The following is a 19,654-nucleotide window of genomic DNA, read 5'->3' as shown; positions in this document are numbered from 1 at the left end:
TTCCAAAGTGCAAAGGGTAAAGTTCAAGGACATTAGCATGGTGCTCAAGGCTAAGATGTAGCATCACTAACCTTATGGCCCACTCTGCCCTACAGTACACTATAGGCATCTTATTCTGGCCTTTGCCCTAGACACTCCCTATCAAAATCTCATCCACTCTGCAAGGCTCTGCTCCAGAGCCACCTCTTCTAGGAAGCCTTCCTGGTTCAACACCTCCAAGCCAGAGTCTCATCGAGACTCAGGTTATTCTATTGCATGGCCCTTCATTAGATACTGCCTGAAGAAGGATCCTGTGCTTCTCTCTATACTCTCACTTCACTGTGCTTCAGTGCATCTAAGAGGCAGACCGATCAAGGTCAGCATGCAATGCCTGCCAGGCTGCCTGCAGGAATGAATTTTAAGGCTTATTAGCTCAAGAGGGTCAGTGATTGAGGGAGCAAGAGGTGGAGGCTAGGAGAGTAGACAGGTCTGCCCTGAAGAGAGACTAGCACGGATGGCAGGGGAAGGTATGCCATGGAGCCAGCAAATGAGGAGCAGCGGGGCTAGCCCAAAGCAGAGGATGCTCACTGGTGGGAGCTGGGTTCTTTCACTTGTTGCTAGCTGGCCACTGCTTGCCTGGCCACAGGGCCTCTCCAGGTCAGCTTGCTGATCCTCCACTGAGGGCTCCTTGAAGTCGCAACCGCATGTGTACTTCTCAGCCCCACACCACCAGGGCCTTAAAAGATGGCGCCAAAGCAATGTGTCCCTGAGAATTCCCCATTCTCTTCCTCCTCAGATGCAGTCAGCTGCCTGGGCCACACCTAACAACCGTGGCTCCTACGTCTGTAATATTTATAGGCTGACAGCTGGGGACTCTGAGAGTTCCCTTCTCTGCTGTCTGAAGGCAGACAGAAAATGATCCATTTAATTTTTTTGTGCCCTGCCCAACAGTTAACAGGGCACCCTCTAGCCCTAGTTAGCATATCTAAAACTTGTGTTGAATCTTCCAGGGCTTGTGGTCTCTCCTTATGAGATTGCTGTTCTGTGTCAATCGTCCTCCCACTCCCTCAGGGTCCTCAGAGGCATCTCATAGAGCACACAGAGAGAGGCACAGACTGCCACCCTCAAACCGACTATGCATGATATAGACCCATCTTTTGGTAATTTTAAGTTTCAAGTAACTCCACAGCCTTAGCACTGACTGCCAGGTATACCAACCTACATTGCACTGGTCCCCACATCCAGGAAAGGGCTCTACTTCGGGGAGGGAAGGTTCTGCTCTTTGATGGCACAGGCTCGGAAAGAATGTGCCTCTGCATGGAGGGCCTTGTGGTGGAGCAGGGTGGCAGAGTGAGGCCCAGCACCTGCTCTGCCCTCTGGGAAAAGCGTCGGTCTTCAAAGTCCTCATACAGAATGGCACTTACAGGACCCTTTCTAGTTCCTCAAAACATTGTCATACTCTGCTCTCTAGATATCTCCCAACGTAAATCTCCTCCTGTCCACTCAAGGTCAACACTGGGCTACTCTTCTGGTTTCTCATAAAGGTCAGTGCATAGGCTTAGCTGGAATTAAGAAATAGATTCCTATGCATTTAAATCCTTCAAAAAGGACTGGAGGTTGCCTAAACAGCGTATGATATAATTCAATAAAAAACAGATGAAAATATCTTCCTGAAGGGAAAACAGAGAAGAGTAAATGAAGCTAAGGAGCTAAGGTCAAGGGCATGGAAGAGAAAAGGTGAATTTTGCAAAGTTGCTAAAGGTGGTTACAAATTCAGCTCTGGGTTTTCTAGGGGCTAACGCAAAAAAAAAAAAAAAAAAAAAAGTAGTCCATTATGAAATTTAACATATACAAAAAATGAAAGGAAAAAAGGAAAAAAACAAAAACAAAAATCTACCACTTGCTTAAGAGAAGCTCAGCTTCTGCTGGGCACTAAAAGATAATTTCCTGAGCATAAATTTCTAAAAGTGGGATTTCTAAATCAAAGGTTTTGTAAATTTTCTAGAGGCCTTTGATGTATATTGCCACTTGCTCTCCTGAAAGATTGTCCTGATTTCATTACTACTAGCAGTCTGATCTCTTCCCTATACTGAGGATTATCTTTAGGGGAGGAGAGTAGAGGTAGTGGGAGTTCTTTGCAAATAAGATAGATACAAATTCAGTGTTTTCATCTGTAAATCATGGAAGTAAATTATACTGAATATTTTTCATGTCATACGAAAATGATATGATGCTATCATATCAACGCACTGGATGAATTGCCTACCTCAAATCCCGTACATAATTTTTACTAAATTCTCTTTTTTGGACTAGTGTCTAAGGAGAGCTCTTTTTTTTCTATGAAAGATACTATTTGCCATACATGTTATTAATATTGTTGGTTGCCTTTGTTTAAACTTGACATCCAAAAGTTATCTTTTTTATTGTAAAATGAAATTTCCCCTTTTTCCCCCCAAGTTAATCAGTTAAATATTTATTAAGTGCCTACTCTGCCCAACACTGAAGCCTCCCAATTTTACTGAGGGGATAAGTAACTAGCTCAAGGTCAGTCAGCAGTGGGAGGTAGGGACAGGGGTGGGTTGTTGGTGGCCTAGACTACAGAGGTGGTATCTGTGAGGGTAGAATAAGATAAGAAACAGGGAACAACGCCCCAGGCAAAGATCCAAGAGGCCCCAGGCAAAGATCCAAGAGGCCCCAGGCCTGGTAGAGATAGGATGGTTGACATTCTTCTTGGTGTGTACCTCTAAGATGCCTCCCCATGGCCCAACCAATCATGTCACACAGAGTCACATTTTGTGTACATGCAAATACATGCATGCGTACAGATGTGTACAGAAGCTGGGGGGTGGGTAGGGGAAGCCAGAACATGACTGAAGGGCCTTTGTTAGGGGAGTCAGAGGAAGACATACATCAAACACACCTGCTGGTGGGTATGGGGAATAGGGGATAGAAAAGCTCAAGAATGTCCTTGTACTGCTGCAAGGACAAAGATGAGAAATCCATGGTCCTCTGAAGAAGCAGGGCACAGCTGCATGTAAACATGGGCATCGAAGGGCAGCAAAATCTAGGTAATGCTAAGGAAAGATCTGGAACTAGCCAGCCTACCAGTGGGTCTCACTTGGAGCCCCTCCAAGAGCTTCTAGTCACGACCTAGAAACTGAGGCTGAGGAACATCACACTGGCTGGCTGCACTCCTTTTCCATTGTACAATGACAGTAAAAGTGTCACTTCTCCTTTAAGTGACACACAGGGTTACCTTTGGAGTGAAGATCTGAATCCTAGGAGCAAGAAGATATTTTAAATGAACAGAGGGACCCTCAAGACCTTTCCTTTCCCTGTCATACTCTTTGAGAGCAGAAAACCCTTGCTGGGGCTTAAGCCAGGTCTAATCTGCTGCATTCCAGCCTTCTTTCCCAGTAGCCTTTCACTGGCAGGGCCTTTGCTTCTTCTGCCAATAACACTCTTCCCTCTCTGTTTTACTAAGGCAACTCCTATGGTTTCCAGATCTCAGGTTGAGCATAACATTCTTATCTTCCCAACCAATTGGGATTTCCCCATTTATAGGCTTTGCTAGCCCTGGGGACACCTTCCTTCAGAGCACTTACAATTGCAACTTACACTTATTTGTACAACTGACCGATGGGGTGAGTCTCCCTTCTAGGACTGTTAGCTTCCTGAGGGCAGAGATTGTGTCTGTTTTTATCTCGGGTGCCTGGGTGGCTCAGTGGTTGAGTGTCTATCTTCGGCTCAGGGCATGACCCCAGGGTCCTGGGATCCAGTCCTGCGTCAGGATCCCCAAAGGAAGCCTGCTTCTCTCTCTGCTTATGTCTCTTTCTCTCTCTCTCTATGTCTCTCATGAATAAATGGATAGAAACTTTAAAAAAAAAAAAAAAAAAAGGACTGTATCTTTCATGCCTGGAAGAACAAACATCCTCTAGTCAGCCCCCAGTAAATACTTGCTGAATGAATAAATAAATGAAGTCAGAGACCTAAAGTTTCACTTATCCTCACAAAGGGGCAATTTTTAAAAAGATTTTATTTATTTATTCATGAGAGAGAGAGAAGCAGAGACACAGGCAGAGGGAGAAGCAGGCTCCATGCAGGGAGCCCGATGCAGGACTCGATCCTGGAGTCCCGTGGGCCGAAGGCAGGCGCTAGCTAAACCGCTGAGCCAGGTGTCCCTCAAGGGGGCAATTTAATTTAACCCTCTGTTCTGTACCACTGGGCAAAGGTCATTCTTTATAGTCATCTCAACAGATGATGCTCCTATGCCAAGGCATGCATGTTTAAGTCTCTGTGCAAACAGAGTGCTAGAAGGAAATAAGCCTGTGACCTCTTTAAGTTACTCAACCCAGTACTTTTCCTTCTGGACCAGTAAACAATTCCTATCACTCAGTTTTTGTTTGACATTTTTGGAATTCATTTCATCTTTTTTGTTAATAGGAGGCGTGAGCCTCCAAAATTCTTGAAGGGTTAATACATCTAGCTTATTTTTTTTTTTTAATATTTTATCTATTTGAGACAGTGAGTGAGTGAGAGAGAAAGAGCATGACTAGGGGGGAGAGGCAAAGGGAGGGGGAGAAGCAGGCTCTTGGGTGAGCAGGGAGCCCAATACAGGGCTCAACCCCAGGACCCTGGATCTTGACCTGAGCCAAAGGCCAATGCTTAACCAACTGAGCCACCCAGACGCCACTAGACCAAGCTTATTAATATCCAAAGTGTGGTCCCTGGGCCCCCCACTTGGGGGCTTGCTAGAAATCCAGGCCCCCACTCCAGCCAGATCCAGAGAATCTGAATCTACATTTTCACAAGCTCCCTAGAAGACTCTTATGTACATTTGAAATGGAGAAGCACTGATTTTAAATTAACTATTAAGTTTTTTGAAACCTTAACTCAAAACAAAGCCATATGCTTACTCTAAATGATAAAGAAAAGGCTTAAAGAATCTGATGAGTGCCCCCATAAGCTGTGGAATTTGTGGCTACATTTTGATTTGTCTTTTTTTTCCCCTACTCCATATAACATAAGCAGCACTTAGAACTCAAATACGAGCTGTGTCTGCCTAGGGCTAACCAGGATCATACCACTGCTACAAAGGAAATGAGCTCAATCCTTTTTTAAAAGTTGAGATATAATTGACATGTAACAGTGCATTTAATTCTAACAGGTCAATTAAGTGCTTTACCAAGAGAAAACCTGGCTGGGTGAAGGCTGGGAAGAAGGTATTCACACAACAGAGAATAGAAACACATTTCGTCTCACTTAATAACTGTTATTTCTGAAAAACATGATTAGTACTTTAAGTCCTCGTTTTCAACACTCTCTGGAAATCTGTTTCTTCACCTACACAAGTACCAGCCACTCAGCCCTCACTATTGTGCTTCAGGAGCCTTCAAGTGCTTTGTACACTTTAACCTATGAATGTTCCCAGAGATTCTCTGCGGCAGGGATTTACAATGTCCACTTTGTGGATGAGGAAACTGAGGCTCAGAGTCTGATTGATGAACCAAAGACCATTCCTAGGTCTGTTTGACAGGAGAACCCTCAAGATGGAGTTTTGGCCAAGTCACTTGGGAGCATGTGCTCCACGGCCCAGCTGCATCAGAGCATACAAGCTCAGGTGGCTGTTTCACCTGGACTAGTACTTAAAAAAAAAAAAAAAAAAAAAGGCTTTAATGAGGTGTAATTTACATGCCCTAGAATTCCCAGTATGTAATTTTTAAGATGGTAAGGAACACAAGCATTTATGGAAATAAAGATGTCCTTTTCATTCTAAAAGACGAGCCAAAGATTTGGTGACCCCGGTTGGGCAGGTCTCTAGGGAGCCCCGCGGAGTCAAGAATGCCTACCTTGGATTCCATACAGCCGGTTGAGGCGTGACCGCCGGGCCTCATCAGTATAGGGGACAGCAAGCCAGGGCATCTCACTGAAGTACTGTTTAAAAGAGTCCTCTGACCTACGGAGACACACATGGAAGAAAGGCTCTATTATCCCTGAAAGAACCACTGGAGGGTCTACCAAGTTATGGCCAGGGCTCTGCAGAAGCCAGGGCCTCGAACTGTCACACTCCTCAGACACCAGGCTACGAGAGGTAATTATTTTAATCTTCCTGGTGTATCCCAGGAAGCAACAGCCTCCACACAACAGGCAGATGTGAACTAGACTGCCAGGCCATTTCAAGTAGCTTGCTCCTCTGGATCCCAGGTTAACTCATGCTCAACTTCTTATTTGTCAACACAGATAGCTGGTACCTTCATAAGAAGCCTAGATGTACACACAGACACTGCATGTCCACTGATCCTTCTAATCTGTGCATATGACTGTGCTGTGTATGAGAAGACACTTTTCACCAAGCATAAGCCTATGATTCTGTGTATAAAAAACTCTAGGAATGACAGATCTAACCAAAGTGATAAAAAAAAACAGATCAGGGGCTTCCTGGGGTTGCAGTTTGAGGGTGGGGACTGACTGGGAAGGGGCAGGGGGCATCTTGTGCATGATGGAGATGTTCTATACTTAACTGCGATGATCTCAGGGGTACCTACATGAGGCAATTTTCATTGAATCGTACACCCAAAATGTATTTTGTATGTGAATTATACTTCAATAAAGTTGATGCTGTATAAAGCTCTAAAAAAAGAAACTGCCCCATGGGACACCTGGGTAGCTCAGTGGTTGAGCGTCTGCCTTTGGCTCAGGGCATGATCCAAAGATCCTGGATCGAGTCCCCAATCAGGCTCCTTGCAGGAAGCCCGCTTCTCCCTCTGCCTATGTCTCTGCCTCTCTATCTCCGTGTCTCTCATGAATAAATAAAAATCTTAAAAAAAAAAAAAGAAAAAGAAACCGCCCCATGTGGCATGCCTTTAAACTTCTCCCCAGTCACATGCAGAGATGGGGATGTGGGGAGCAGCAGGGCAAGACCACGGGCCAGTAAACCGAGCACGGCATAGTGCAGACATCAAAGATACAGAATGCCCTCAGTGTGTCAGCATCCCAGCGAACCTTCTGTGAACAGGGATTTAAGAAGCAGAAGCACCTGGTGGCTCAGCCTGAATCAGAGCTGGAGTTTGGTGATGACTAAAACCAGCAAGAGGGCACACGCCAGAGGAAGTTGAGGGGAAAAGGACCTGATGTACTCCAGGAGGAGTTAGCCCTTCTTGTTTTTAGGACACCCCCCAGGCAAAGTACATGGCCAGAGCGAAGGAAAATTAGGGCAGAGCCATCCCAGACAGGTATCACATTCCATTAGCTTCTGGCTCTTTTCTTTCCATTCTTCCCCTCCACGCCCTTTCATCACGATCCAAAACACTGAACAAATCAGAAAACTATGCCCTAATCTCAAGTGACCCAGGCCGGAAGTGGGACATGCCCCGATATTTACAGCTAAGATAGGTTTTTCTAATTAGATAATTGTGTGAGAAGATCTGAAATGCATCTGTCCATCTGCCATTCACCCCAACCCCCACCTCCATGTTCTGCACTTAGGAGGTGAGACATGTAAGGCAGGAGAAATGCATGTTAACCACCTCTGGAAAAGGGAACTACACAGCCACCTTCCCCAGCACACATTACCTGTCCGCACTAACAAAGATGATCTCAAATTTCTGGCCTGCCTCCTTGATCTTCCGGTAGGATTCCACTAGGACCCGGGTGAGGCTTCGGCAAGGTGGACACTGAAAAAGGAGAATGGGATCCTGCGGCTTGATGCTGTCTCTTGCCTTCCCATTTCCCAGCCACTTGTCAACAGAGACTGGGCGAGCAGGATGCAAGTAGGACTGCGGTGGTGAAACCCAGCTTACTAAAGAGGCAGAAACAAACATGCCTCTCGGAATGGCAAGCATCCAGCACAGGCTCCTCCAATCCCACAGCATGCCAGCAGGTGAACCCCCCTGGAGACTGCTAGAAGCTTCATTGGAATGGGTTAGGAAGACTGTCCTCTTAGGCCAGTCAAAAGAAGTCATCTTCTTGCTGCTATTATCCTTCATGATAATAAGCAGCCACAGCATGTCAACACCTCTGGTGCAGAAGGAAGTAAGAACACCAGGAAGTCATGGCCTAGCAGTTAACGATTCCAAAAGCCAACCACAACTGGTCTTGGCAGCACTGTCACTGCTTCCTCCCATCTGGACTAACAAGGAACTGACCACTCACCCAGTGTGCGGAGAAATAGACTCCCACGTGAGACCCCTCCAGGCTGCTGCTCTCCAGGGACTGGCCATTATTTCTAAGCAAGGGACCTGCAATGACTTCCCTGAAGGGCTTAGGTCCCCAAGGGAATTCCAAACCTGAAAGAGGCAACAGGTGGTGAGAAGGTTAAGACCCTTCCTTGTGGTTTCTGACCCAGCTTTATCATCAAACAGTGTTTGTTAACATGTGCAGAGGATCTAGAGCTAAAACACAGAAACAAAGGCAGAACCCATTCATGGCAGAGCCCTACCCACCTTCAACACAATGGTTCCCAAACCTGGGTGATCACAGGGTGCATCTCCTGAGGGGCTTCTGGAAAATATGGAAGCCTGGGGTCACGCTCTGCGTCTTGGGATCTGGGGCCAACGCTGAAGAGATATGTCCAACATAAAGCAACACAGACTCCCCAGGTAAGTCTGATGATGTGCCAGGTTGGGGAATCACTGCCTTGTGTAAGAATCATGAGTTTCTTCAAGTCCAACCCTGGAATCTCAGTGGCTCCCAACTCTGACAGCATTTTAGAATCAGCTGGGGGAATTTTAAAATATAATGCTCCAGGGGCCCACCCCCAGGGATTCTGATGCAGTTGGTCTGGGTTGGGGCCCAGGGAACCAAATGAGAATTAAATCCAGTAAAAGGAAAGAGTAAAACTCACTCAACCCAGATGTTCTACATTCTGATGACACTTAAGCCCCAGGCAGGAAGAGCCACAGAATAGTGTTTTCTCACAGGGTGGTCCATGGACCACTGCCTCCAAAATCGCCTGGGTGGGTGGGGGGTGGGAGAGGCACAGACTGGTTAAAAATGTAAGTGGCCAAGCCCACCCTGAAACAAACAGCCCCAAACATCTCTGGAGGGGATTGGCCATTATTTCTAAGCAAGGGTCCTGCAATGACTTCCCCTGAGGGCTTAGGGCTGGGAAATCTGCATTTTTAACAAGCTCAGAGTAGTGTGTGTGTGTGTGTGTGTGTGTGATTTGAGAAGGTGAAGACTTGGTTCCACCAAGCCTTTTTTTTACTGAAGGTAATTCTTTTTTTTTTTTTAATATTTTATTTATTTATGACAGATACAGAGAGAGAGAGAGAGAGGCAGAGACACAGGCAGAGGGAGAAGCAGGCTCCATGCACCGGGAGCCCGATGTGGGATTCGATCCCGGGTCTCCAGGATCACGCCCTGGGCCAAAGGCAGGCGCCAAACCGCTGCGCCACCCAGGGATCCCTTTTTTTTTTTTAATATTTTATGAGGGTAATTCTTTAAAGCAGGTGAAAATTTTCCTAGGAAAATTTGTTACCAGGGTTGAATCCTCTAATCAATAAGTGAGAAAGGGAAGACCTTAGGATGCTTTTCTGACTCCAGTGCAGAGAGGAAAGAACCAGACCTGGCACAGAGCAACAAACAAGGAAGCTACAACTCCACTGGCCTCTGCGGTCTGTGGCAGGGCAGGGAGTCTGAGTCCCACCCAGGCTCAGCCTGTGACAGAGGCCAATGGAGGATTACACTTGCTCAGAGAGAGCACTCCTCTCTCACCTCTCCCACGGGCATTTCCTCTAAATGAGGAAAGTGAGCAGGACATCATCGTCCAGTGAGCAGGATGATGGTAAGAGAAGCCTACCCAGTGTACGGGCACCCACCCACCAAGGCCAGTCAGCAAGGCCAAGGCCACAGGACTGGGCTGGCACCAAGAAATGAGGCTGGTCACCCCTGAGGCCAGGAGAGCAACACAGAGGCTGTGACTTTGCTATGGTAGGATTTTAAAGAGACAAAAACCTCACAACTGCTGAGTTTGCCTCTAATTGCTAAGGTGGCAGCTGCCATGGACACAGCACCAGAAGTCAGTCTCTGGGCTCTCGCTGTTTCTCAATAGCCTCCTCAGCCCTCAAAACAGAACTTCCTTTTTCTGATTCCATCTCCTTTGACCCATGAATTTAAAAAGCCCCCAGGAGGGACATTCTGATCTCTTTAAAAATCTTAACCATGACCTGGAGAATTCTATAATTTCATCACGAGAAGATCTGCCAGCCAAGTAAATCCACTCATATAGATTTTATCAGTATGTCTTCTACCAATGGCGATGAAGTCAGGGTCGGGGGACAGAGCAGGGAGCACGGGATGGACATGCCAAGGTCCTACCTTCTGGGTCATCACGGATCACCAGCAGCCCATTCCTGCACACGACCTTCCCGGTGGTAGCGTCTAGGAATATTAGCGATGGAATGTTGGAAATTCGATATTTGTTCCAAAGTTTCAGCTGTAAGAAGAAAAGAGAAAGAGATGGTTCAGCCCATGCATTAATAAATGCATTAATTGCAGCATCCTTTTGAGCCCCTCCCGGGCCTGATGGGCACATGAACTGGAAAACACCGAAGCACAGATCAACAAACAAGGAAGCTACAATCCCACTGGCCTCTGCAGTCTGTGGCAGGGCAGGGGGGTCTGAGTCCCACCTAGGCTCAGCCTGTGACAGAGACCAACGGAGGATTACACTTGCTCAGAGAGAGCACTCCTCTCTCACCTCTCCCACGGGCATTTCCTCTAAAAAGCATGAAGATGAAGATGTATTGGGAAATGAACTACACACGCACCCCCAACACCAGATGGTTAAGGCAGGAAGGGAGGCCCTTTATTGGTGTTTCTCAACCCTATCAGCAGGCAGGTGCTCCCCTGCTTCCCAGCTCTGCCGGGCCCCTGAGCCCCGGGGGACAGGGGACAAGGGTACCCAACAGAAGACCAAGTAGCTAGAATCTGGCCCCTCTGCTCCACTGCATTCCTACACTTGGAATATCGGCAGTGGCTGTGTGTGCCATCCACCCACAACCACAAAGGAACAACATCCTGAGCCAGCCCCAATCCTCAGCTCTCGGTGCCACTCCAGTCAACTTGTTAGAGGAGCAGGGTCTAGGAGGGACAAGGCTGAGGAAGCATGAATGCACCAGCCCAGGACAGGGCACAGAGTGTGGGCCAGCTGTTATTTGCTCCCAGCCATCAGGGTGAACACCATTCAGGTGGGCCACTGCGTGCTCTGGCATTTAACTGCCAAAGCCAGAAAGCAATCTAACTAAACAAAATGTCCAACCACCAAGGCAGCTCCAGAGAAGAAAAAAGCCAGGGGAAATGGAAGAATGGCCCACTGGTGATTCAGCCACAGCCTCCCTTCCGGGGGCCAGAGGCCCACACGGGGAGTCAGTCGCCTGGGCTTTGGCAGAATGGGCCACGGATGAGGTCAAAGGGAAGCAGGCACCAGAAGGCCAGCTGTACAGAGCAGATTATTATTGTTTTTAATTCAATCCCGAGCAGCAACAGAGTCGGGTGGGGTATCTACCAACAAATGTTAGGCTTCCCCTGGCTGTGGAGACCTGGGTCTTGGCAGGAAAGGCTGTGGGACTCTACCTCAAAGTTAGGGGGTCCCGCCTCTCCAATGGGTTCCCAAACCAGCCCTTAGAGCAAGAGCAAGTCTGCACGTATAGTCTGTACTGCCCCGAATTGCAACATTCCAGGGAAACCTGATATAGGCCACAGATTCAACATTTTTTAAAAGAGGTTCAACAACAGAGTAAGACCATTCCACTGCGGGGATCAGTTCTGTAAGTTTGCTACTGCAAGGATCCAGCCAGGTTAATAGTTTTATTTTTTTATTTTTTATTTTTTATTTTTTTTTTAGGTTAATAGTTTTAGAAGGGGGCATGGAGGAAGATGAAGGAATTTCTCTAGTTTAAAAGGTAATTGTTTGGGGGGAGAAAAGTCATTATTGGGAAAAGTAAGAAACACACAACAAACCATAAAAGCTGAGTAAAAATCACCCATGACTCATCACTTACAGAAGCTTGGACAATTTTCTATTTCCACCAGCAGCAAACAAGAGAGCCCATTTCTCAGTATTCTTACCAATATTGGTTTTTTTAATTTGGCAGGAAAAAATGATGCCTTGTTTTTGTTGGTTATCTTTTGCTTATTGATATGTAGGCATTCCATGTCTCCCTATAGTAAATACATTGTTTCTTCTCAATATATTTTGTGACTGGTAAGTGCTAAAATTCATTCAACAGATATTAACTGAGCACTTACTACGTGCCAGCCCTATGCTAAGCACAAAGAATACAAGATAGAACAAGGCAAATGAAGTGGCTGTCTTCACAGAGTTTCTACTCTAGTGGGAGACACAAATAACAAACAAGAATATAAACAAAAAAATAATTTCAGATACTTCATAAGAGAAAAGAGAGCAGAGTGAGAGCAAAGGCATGCTGAGGGGGAGTGGTACATATTTTAGAGAGTGATCAGGGAAGGCATCTTTGAAGAAAGAGCATTTGACCACAGACCCCTCATGTGATGGGAGTGAGTCACATGCGCCTGGGGGGAGGCCACCTGAGGCCCAGGGAACCTGGTTAGAGGTTGGAAGGCAGACTGGCTGGGATGGAAGAGCCCCATGGAATGAGGGAGGGGGCTGAGGTGAGGTCCAAAGGGCACTCTTGACAGATCTTTAAGGCCCTGTGGTCCAATAAATATGATAGAATTTTACTCTAAGTGTAACAGGAAGCTATGGAGGGTTAAGCAAGGGAGTGGTGTGATCTGATTTACATTTTAAAAGGTCACTTTGGCAGCCCTGAAGGAACAGCCCACAGAGGAAGACTAGGGGAAGGAAGGATCTGGAGAGGCCAGTGCAAATAGCTATGGCAAGAGTGGACAGCAGTGGCAGCCACCTCGGTTACAGCAGCAGAGTGAGGACATGATATATTCTGGAGACAGTCAATAGAGCAGGCTAACAAATTGAATGCGGGGAAGGGATGAGAGAAAGGAAAGGATATATTGTGGTTTTGGGGTTTAAGCAAAAGGGTGTCAAGGGGTCCTACTGACCAAGATGAGGAGCAATGGGGTAGGAGAAAGCTTGCAAGAGAAAAAAAATCAAGATGAGACAGGTCAATCTGAGGTGCCCACTAGATGTGCAAGTGGAGACTGCAAGTAGGCACGTGGACTTACAAATCTCTGGGGGAGCCAGAGTGGGGGTCATGAGATCTATCAGGGATCATCATCCAGGCAGCCTGGATGCTGTTTGGGGTCACAGGCCTGCGTGAGGTTATCCAGAGAGAGGGCATGGCCACAGAGGAGAAAGCACCCCAGGGGCAGAGCCAGGGACCACCCATGAAGATTAAGGAGTGACAAGTGACATGAGAGGAAAACAGGGAGACTCTGATGTCCCGAAAGGCAGGTGACAGAACTCTTCTGGGGAGGAGAGAGTAGACTCCTGTGCCAAATGCTACTGAGATATTGAGTACGATGAGGACAGAGAACTGACCCGAGGATGTGGCAACTAAGGTCATCTGTGACCTTGACAGGTCAAGAAGGAGTCAGGGGCATGAGGATGAAAGAACAACTGGAAGCGGGAGGGACTGGGGTGCAGCTCTGTCTAGCACAGACACCTAGAGTCTGCTGGCCAACACGAAACAGGAGCTAAGGTGGTGACTATAGACAACTTTCTTTAAGGGTTTTGCTGTAAAGGGAGCAGAGACTAGAACTGTAGCTGGAAAAACACATGATGTGGTCAGGGGTGGATATTTTATAGATGGGAGATACTCAAACCTACATTGTTGGAGGTAATCCAGATGAGAAAAAAATTGATAAGAAGGAAAAATGCAAGAACAAAGTCCTTGCGTAGGCCAGAGGGTGGGATCGAGATCACAAATAGAAAGGTGAAGCTATAAAACAGCTAACTTTTGAAAGCACATTCTTATTTCAAAGCACATTTTAGCCTGAATAGAAAGCCAAGCTATTTGCACATAAAGATAACTTTATCCTCTTTCTCCAACAATTATACTATTTACTTCCTTTTTCTTATAGAACTACATTGGCTGGAATTTCCCGAACAAAACAGTAAGTAGTAAGCACCTCTAACTCCTACCCAATCATGATCTTTTACTTTCAGATGTAATATCAACCATTGGTGTGAGACAGATACTCTTCAACATGGTAAACAAAATAGTCTTGAATATTACTCAGCCATAAAAGGAAGGGGATTCTGACACGTGTTACAACACGTATGAAACTTCAGGACACTGTGCTAAGTGAAAGAAGCCAGTCACAAAAAGACAAACACTGTGTGATTCCATTTATGTGAGGTACCTAAAGTAGTCCAATTCGCAAAGATTGAAGTTGTAATGGCAGTTGCCAGGGGCTGGGTGGACAGTGGACATGGAAGAAATGTGGCATTGTTAATGGGTATACAGTTCCAGTTTTTTTTTTTCCTTTAAAAATTTATTCATTTATTTAAGAGAGAGAGAGGGAGAAAGTGAACAGGAGGAGGGACAGAGGGAGAAAGAGAGTCTCAAGCAGATTACCTGCTGAGCACAGAGCCTGGCATGAGGCTGGATCTCACGACTCCGAGATCACGACCTGAGCCAAAATCAAGAGTCAGGCACTTAACTGACTTAGCTACCCACGCATCCCTCCAGTTTCAGTTTTACAAGATCAAGAGAGTTACAGGGATCAGTGGTGGTACTGGCTGCACATCAATGTGAATGTATTCAACACTACTGAACTGTACACTTAAAAATGGTTAATATGGTAAATTTTATGTATGTATTTTACCACAACTTTTAAAAATGGCCTTCCATAACATTTTGACCAGCAATTTTATCAAAAACGGATGGTTAGGGATGCCTGGGTGGCTCAGTGGTTGAGTGTCTGCCTTTGGCTCGGGGCATGATCTCGGAATTCCAGGATCGAGTCCCATATCGGGCTCCCTGCATGGAGCCTGCTTCTCCCTCTGCCTGTGTCTCTGCCTCTTTCTGTGTGTCTCTCATGAATAAATAAATAAAATCTTTAAAAACAAAAACAAAAACAAAAACTGGATGGTTACTTTATGCTTATTCTTTTGATCCATTGCAATATATTTCATTAGTTTAACTCCAGGGTCAAACCATCCTTGCCTTCCAAGAAGAAATCTTCTTGGGTCATGTGTATTGTTAAGGGATCACAACTATCATATATTCCCTGAGGCTTGGGGCTCCCATAAACAAATGGCATTAGGTAACAATACTTGATTTATGGGTAGCTAGACTATTCCCTGAAGAAAGTTACGGTCTGTGAGCCTTAAATATAAAAATGGAAGATTCAACAGGATTGTAATAGACTGCTTTGTGTGTAGGCATGCATATTGTATTTGAAATGTAAGCATGTGTTGGCTCTTGGCTAGATATTTTTATTTTTATTTATTTATTTTTTTTAAAGATTTTATTTATTCATGAGAGACACAGGGAGAGAGAGAGAGGCAGAGACACTGGCAGAGGGAGAAGCAGGCTCCATGCAGGGAGCCCGATGTGGGACTTGATCCCGGGTCTCCAAGATCAGGCCCTGGGCTAAAGGGGCGCTAAACAACTGAGCTACCGGGGCTGCCCTTGGCTAGATATTTTTAAAGGAAGGGTGGGTTTTGGTACCTGGGCTACCTAGCACCTAAATGCTTAGTCACCCGTCAGTTCCCCAGCTGACATAATAAAAGGAGGGCTTGTGGCCTGGCCCGTTGGCTAGGGGTACCCTGAGAGCATTAGTACAGTACTTTTTTAAGACTCTAAAAACAGAGATGCTGTCTCTCTACTCCACCCCCACAGATAAAAAAGAACAATTTGTTCTGGGTCCCTCATGTAGGCAGAAGGACTATAACACCCTAACTCTGCCCCACCCCCAATCACCAGAGATAGTTCTTTTTTCTCAGTATCCTTCTTGGAGAGGTAAGAAAATGTACCCCCTTAACCCTTCCCATGACTCCCTCCCTAGGGATTGCCCCCCTTTCTTTCCCACTGGGTCTCAAAGAAGACAGGAGATCTTGGCTTGTGTTTTATCCCTGGTTGCTGGATCTTTTGTTCTAAATAAATGCCCACTGGTTCAGTAGAAAATATTATGCTTTTAGACTCATATCGGTCACTGAAAAGTCCATCCTTTTGGAGACTACTACATCATGGTATAATTTTATATAATTGTGATTTATTGTGGAATTTCTGGCATTCATCGGTGATGTGCAGTCTGCACAGGACTGTCTTTTTCAGGCTGCAGTTGCTGGAGCTGGTTGCTCAGAGTCTGTGCAGAAGGCACAGGAATGATCATTCTAACCATGTCCATTTTGATACCTGAATCAGAAAGCAAACCTTATGTTAGAAAAGTCATAGAGGTCTACTTTGATGATTCTCTTGTGCTGACTGTAAAGGAGAAATGCTTGAGTGTAAAGAAATGATCCCAAGACTCACTCCTGTGCCTTTTCGTGTGTGTGACGTCTCAAGTCCACTAAAGGTTTTCAAAGAGGCCTCTTAAAACAGTGGCTTCATAACCATGTTGGGGTCACAGACACTTTTGAGGATAAAAGCTACAGATCCTTTCCGCAGAGAAAAATGCACATACACAAAAAAGTGTGCGTGTAATTTCACTGAGTTCATGAATTCTTTGAAGCCTTTTAGTGAACTTGTCTGATTCCAAGTGGCCTATGGTCCCCAGGTGATGACCCCCTTGTCTTAAGAGTTCATTTTAGGGCATGGCTTGGCCTTGGTTCAACTGAGAGAGCTATGCTATTACTCCATCCATAAAACTCCCTCTAATAAAAATCAGCATTTGCCTAAATTCTGAGATGATGCAACAGTGAAGGGTGGGAGGTGATATTCTCACTGCACGCGGCCGCTATGCTCCTGAATTGTTGGAAATGCCTACCACCTGTGGCCTCCAATTCATCTTCTGCCTTCAGGACGCTGAAGATCAGAACCACCCAGGACTGAGCACTAACTGTACTTATTTTTAAGGATCCCTAAGGAAGGAGTTCCTATTCCTTATTAGTGTGATAGTAGAACATCTCATCAGAGTCAGGAGCCAGAGCCAGTGCTTTCTCACTCTCTTAAAGTTCCTTCTTGGGAGGAAATCTGGTAGCACAGAATGAAAATGGGCTCCAAGGGGCCCGATTTACATCCTGGCCCTGACCTCTCAGTGAACGTCACTGGTGACATGATTTTACAGCTGGGGCAGGTCACACCTGCTTGCCTCACATGGTAATGCCAACATATCAGGACCAATTTGGAACTTAAATGAGGTGATGTGTGTGGAGATACTGTGAAAACCAAAGCACTGTACACATGGGACACATCGCTAATATCCGCATCAAATTTATGCTTATTCCCCCCTTGTCTTGTCAGCATCCTCTTCAGAAAAACATTTTCCTGTCAACTCTATTGTAAAGTTAATCAATCAACTGTATAGTTAGTAGGCTGTATATAAAACTCCCCAGAAAACAGGGTTTTCCTTCCGTAGCGAGAGGTATTTCTACCATAAGCACCTTCTGCAAAACATATACCTATTTTTCGGCCAGTTTTATGAAGTCAGTTTGTTTCCCCCACCCCCTCTTTTCTGCCTTCCACTTCCCATTCTGGGATTTGAAGATTTTAAAGGGCATCTGGAAATTGTTCTGAACAGACTCTGTGGACTTTGCTCTTCTCTCAGAACTCTGACAACGTGTGACGCATGTGATTCTGACGGACTCTCTGGAACTCTCTGCTCGGTCTCCTCGCCTTCCGCCTTCTGGCCGGTGACGGTGGGGTGAAATGCAGTGTGGCCTTGACCAGAGGAGCAGGGAGGAGGAGGAGCCAAGGCCAGAGGCACCCATCCCAGCAGACTTTGATCCAGACCCTGGAGGCAGAGCAGGAGCTTGCATTCTGCTGGCCATAGAAGAAAAAGGCTCTGGGCAACCTCAGTACTTTGAAAGGGCTTCCCTGGCTGGCACTGCTGCAGCTGGAGGCAACCAAGTGATTTTCCCAACCAGTGCCTGCTCCCTCTTGGGTGACCATGTGGCCAAATGTCCACCCAGAGCTCATTTAAACCCTCTAAGCTTAGAGATCTAAGGGCTTATAACTAGTTTGCCAGATTCAGAAGCAAGGCAACAAAGATGAAATGGAAAAAAAGGAAGAGGACACAATATTAGTAAGGATGCCAAAACGGGCTATCAAGTTACTTGAAAGTTCCATTCCTTGGCCTGGCGGCTGGTTCTAGTTAGTGATTCCGAGGCTGTGGTTGGAGCTATCATCCTAGGAATGCCGGCCAAAAACATTTCTCCAGTGACCCATGAAACAATGAAGCAAGTATCAAAAGGGACAGGGCTGGAAACTGGGAAACTGCAAAAGTGCACACTCTAGAACCGAGCTCATCTGACACACTGGGGGGATTTGTCAGCACCCACAGATGCCACACGGAGACTCAACCTGATGATTTCCCAGAAGCCCCAACTCCAGAGGGTGACTCAGAATCTGCCTCTCATTCCAAGGACTGGGCCTTGCACTTGACTGGGGGGTTCAAGTTTTTATTTCTCAACAGCTGCTGCAAATCTATGGGATCAAGCCAAAGCTAACACAGATGTAAGATTCATCAGCAACCTCCTCAGCAAGGTCAGTGGAGCCTTCTCAGACAAGCCTTCCCCCTGCGCTTCCACCGAATGCTGACCACAGAGACACCATCCTTTCTGTGAGCAGCATTTGAAAACAGGCTTAAAAGCATCCCCACCCTTCCCAACTGAACACTACTAAAGCTCATTATCTATGCAGTCTGAGAAAACAATCCCCACCCACCAATGTGGAGGCAGTCTGTAACGCTAGAGGTTACTTAGCATAGGCTCTGGAGCCAGGCTGGCCCAGGTCTAATTCTGCTCTGGCCACCTGCTGGTTGGTGACCTCAGACAAGCTACATGACTTCTCTCTTGGTTTTCTCATTTGCAAAATGGGGATAACAGTACCTATACTTTACTGGATGTTGTGAAGATTTGATATGTTCCAGAAAGTGCTTAGAATTGAGCCTGGAATACATGAGGTACTACATGATTATAGTTAGCTGCTGTGATTACTATCGATTATTATTGTTGTTGTTGCTGCTACTGTCGTCTCAGTATCACTCTCAATGCTCCAGCAGGACCTTGTCCCAGAGGTAAGACCAAATCTTGCTTCTGAGGCATGATTCCACTGTGATCTGTCCTGTGACTGAAATTTTAGCTTGGTACAGCTGTTGGTTGGCTAAGTGCAGGGCCGGACACATGTTATGTGCTCACTGAATGATGGGTGAATGGATCAGGGGATGAAGGTCTAGAAGGAAGGGAGGGAAAGAACAATGTCGAGGGGCCAGCCAGACTGAATGCCTCACTTAGCAACCAAGTGCAACTGCTTAGAGGGCCCCCTGATGACCAAGACTCTTCCCAGTTCCTTGGGATAGTTGGGGACCCAGAAGGCTTTTTATATGTATGTAAAAAGATTTTATTTATTTATTTTAGAGTGAGACACAGAGATAGCAACAGAGAGCACAAGCAAGGAGGAGAGGGAGAAGCAGACTCCCCGCTGAGCAGGGACCCTGGGATCATGACCTGAACTGAAGGCAGATGCTTAACTGGCTAAGCCACCCAGGAGCCCCCCCGGAAGGCTCTTTAAATTGAAAAATAAATTGCCCAAAACAAGTGCTAGTGGAATTAGAGCTCTTCTTCCTTTCT

At 46.2% G+C, this 19,654-nt stretch overlaps 2 protein-coding genes across 3 annotated transcripts in view; both read right to left on the bottom strand.

The window, feature by feature from the left end:
- The window catches only part of NXN (nucleoredoxin), a 153,479-nt gene that overhangs the window by 19,821 nt on the left and 114,004 nt on the right, over positions 1-19,654 (bottom strand). The window contains exons 1-5 of one of the 2 annotated variants that reach the window (XM_035721421.2): positions 10,679-10,727; positions 10,297-10,414; positions 8,131-8,264; positions 7,552-7,652; positions 5,829-5,935 (exon numbers count right to left, since the gene is read on the bottom strand). In XM_035721421.2, the coding sequence (XP_035577314.2) occupies positions 5,829-5,935; positions 7,552-7,652; positions 8,131-8,264; positions 10,297-10,414; positions 10,679-10,693 (475 nt within the window). In that variant the 5' untranslated portion in view covers positions 10,694-10,727. Of the gene's footprint in view, positions 1-5,828; positions 5,936-7,551; positions 7,653-8,130; positions 8,265-10,296; positions 10,415-10,678; positions 10,728-19,654 lie in introns of those variants that run through there. The other variant, XM_025476205.3, reaches the window with a different exon arrangement.
- Positions 1-19,654, bottom strand: part of GLOD4 (glyoxalase domain containing 4) — a 73,671-nt gene that overhangs the window by 52,585 nt on the left and 1,432 nt on the right. The gene's annotated exons all lie outside the window — the stretch shown is intronic.

Source organism: Canis lupus, chromosome 9, assembly GCF_003254725.2.
Source record: "Canis lupus dingo isolate Sandy chromosome 9, ASM325472v2, whole genome shotgun sequence".
NCBI lineage: Eukaryota > Metazoa > Chordata > Mammalia > Carnivora > Canidae > Canis > Canis lupus.
Note: the sequence above shows the minus strand (reverse complement) of the source record. Positions and strands in the feature narration are given on the sequence as shown.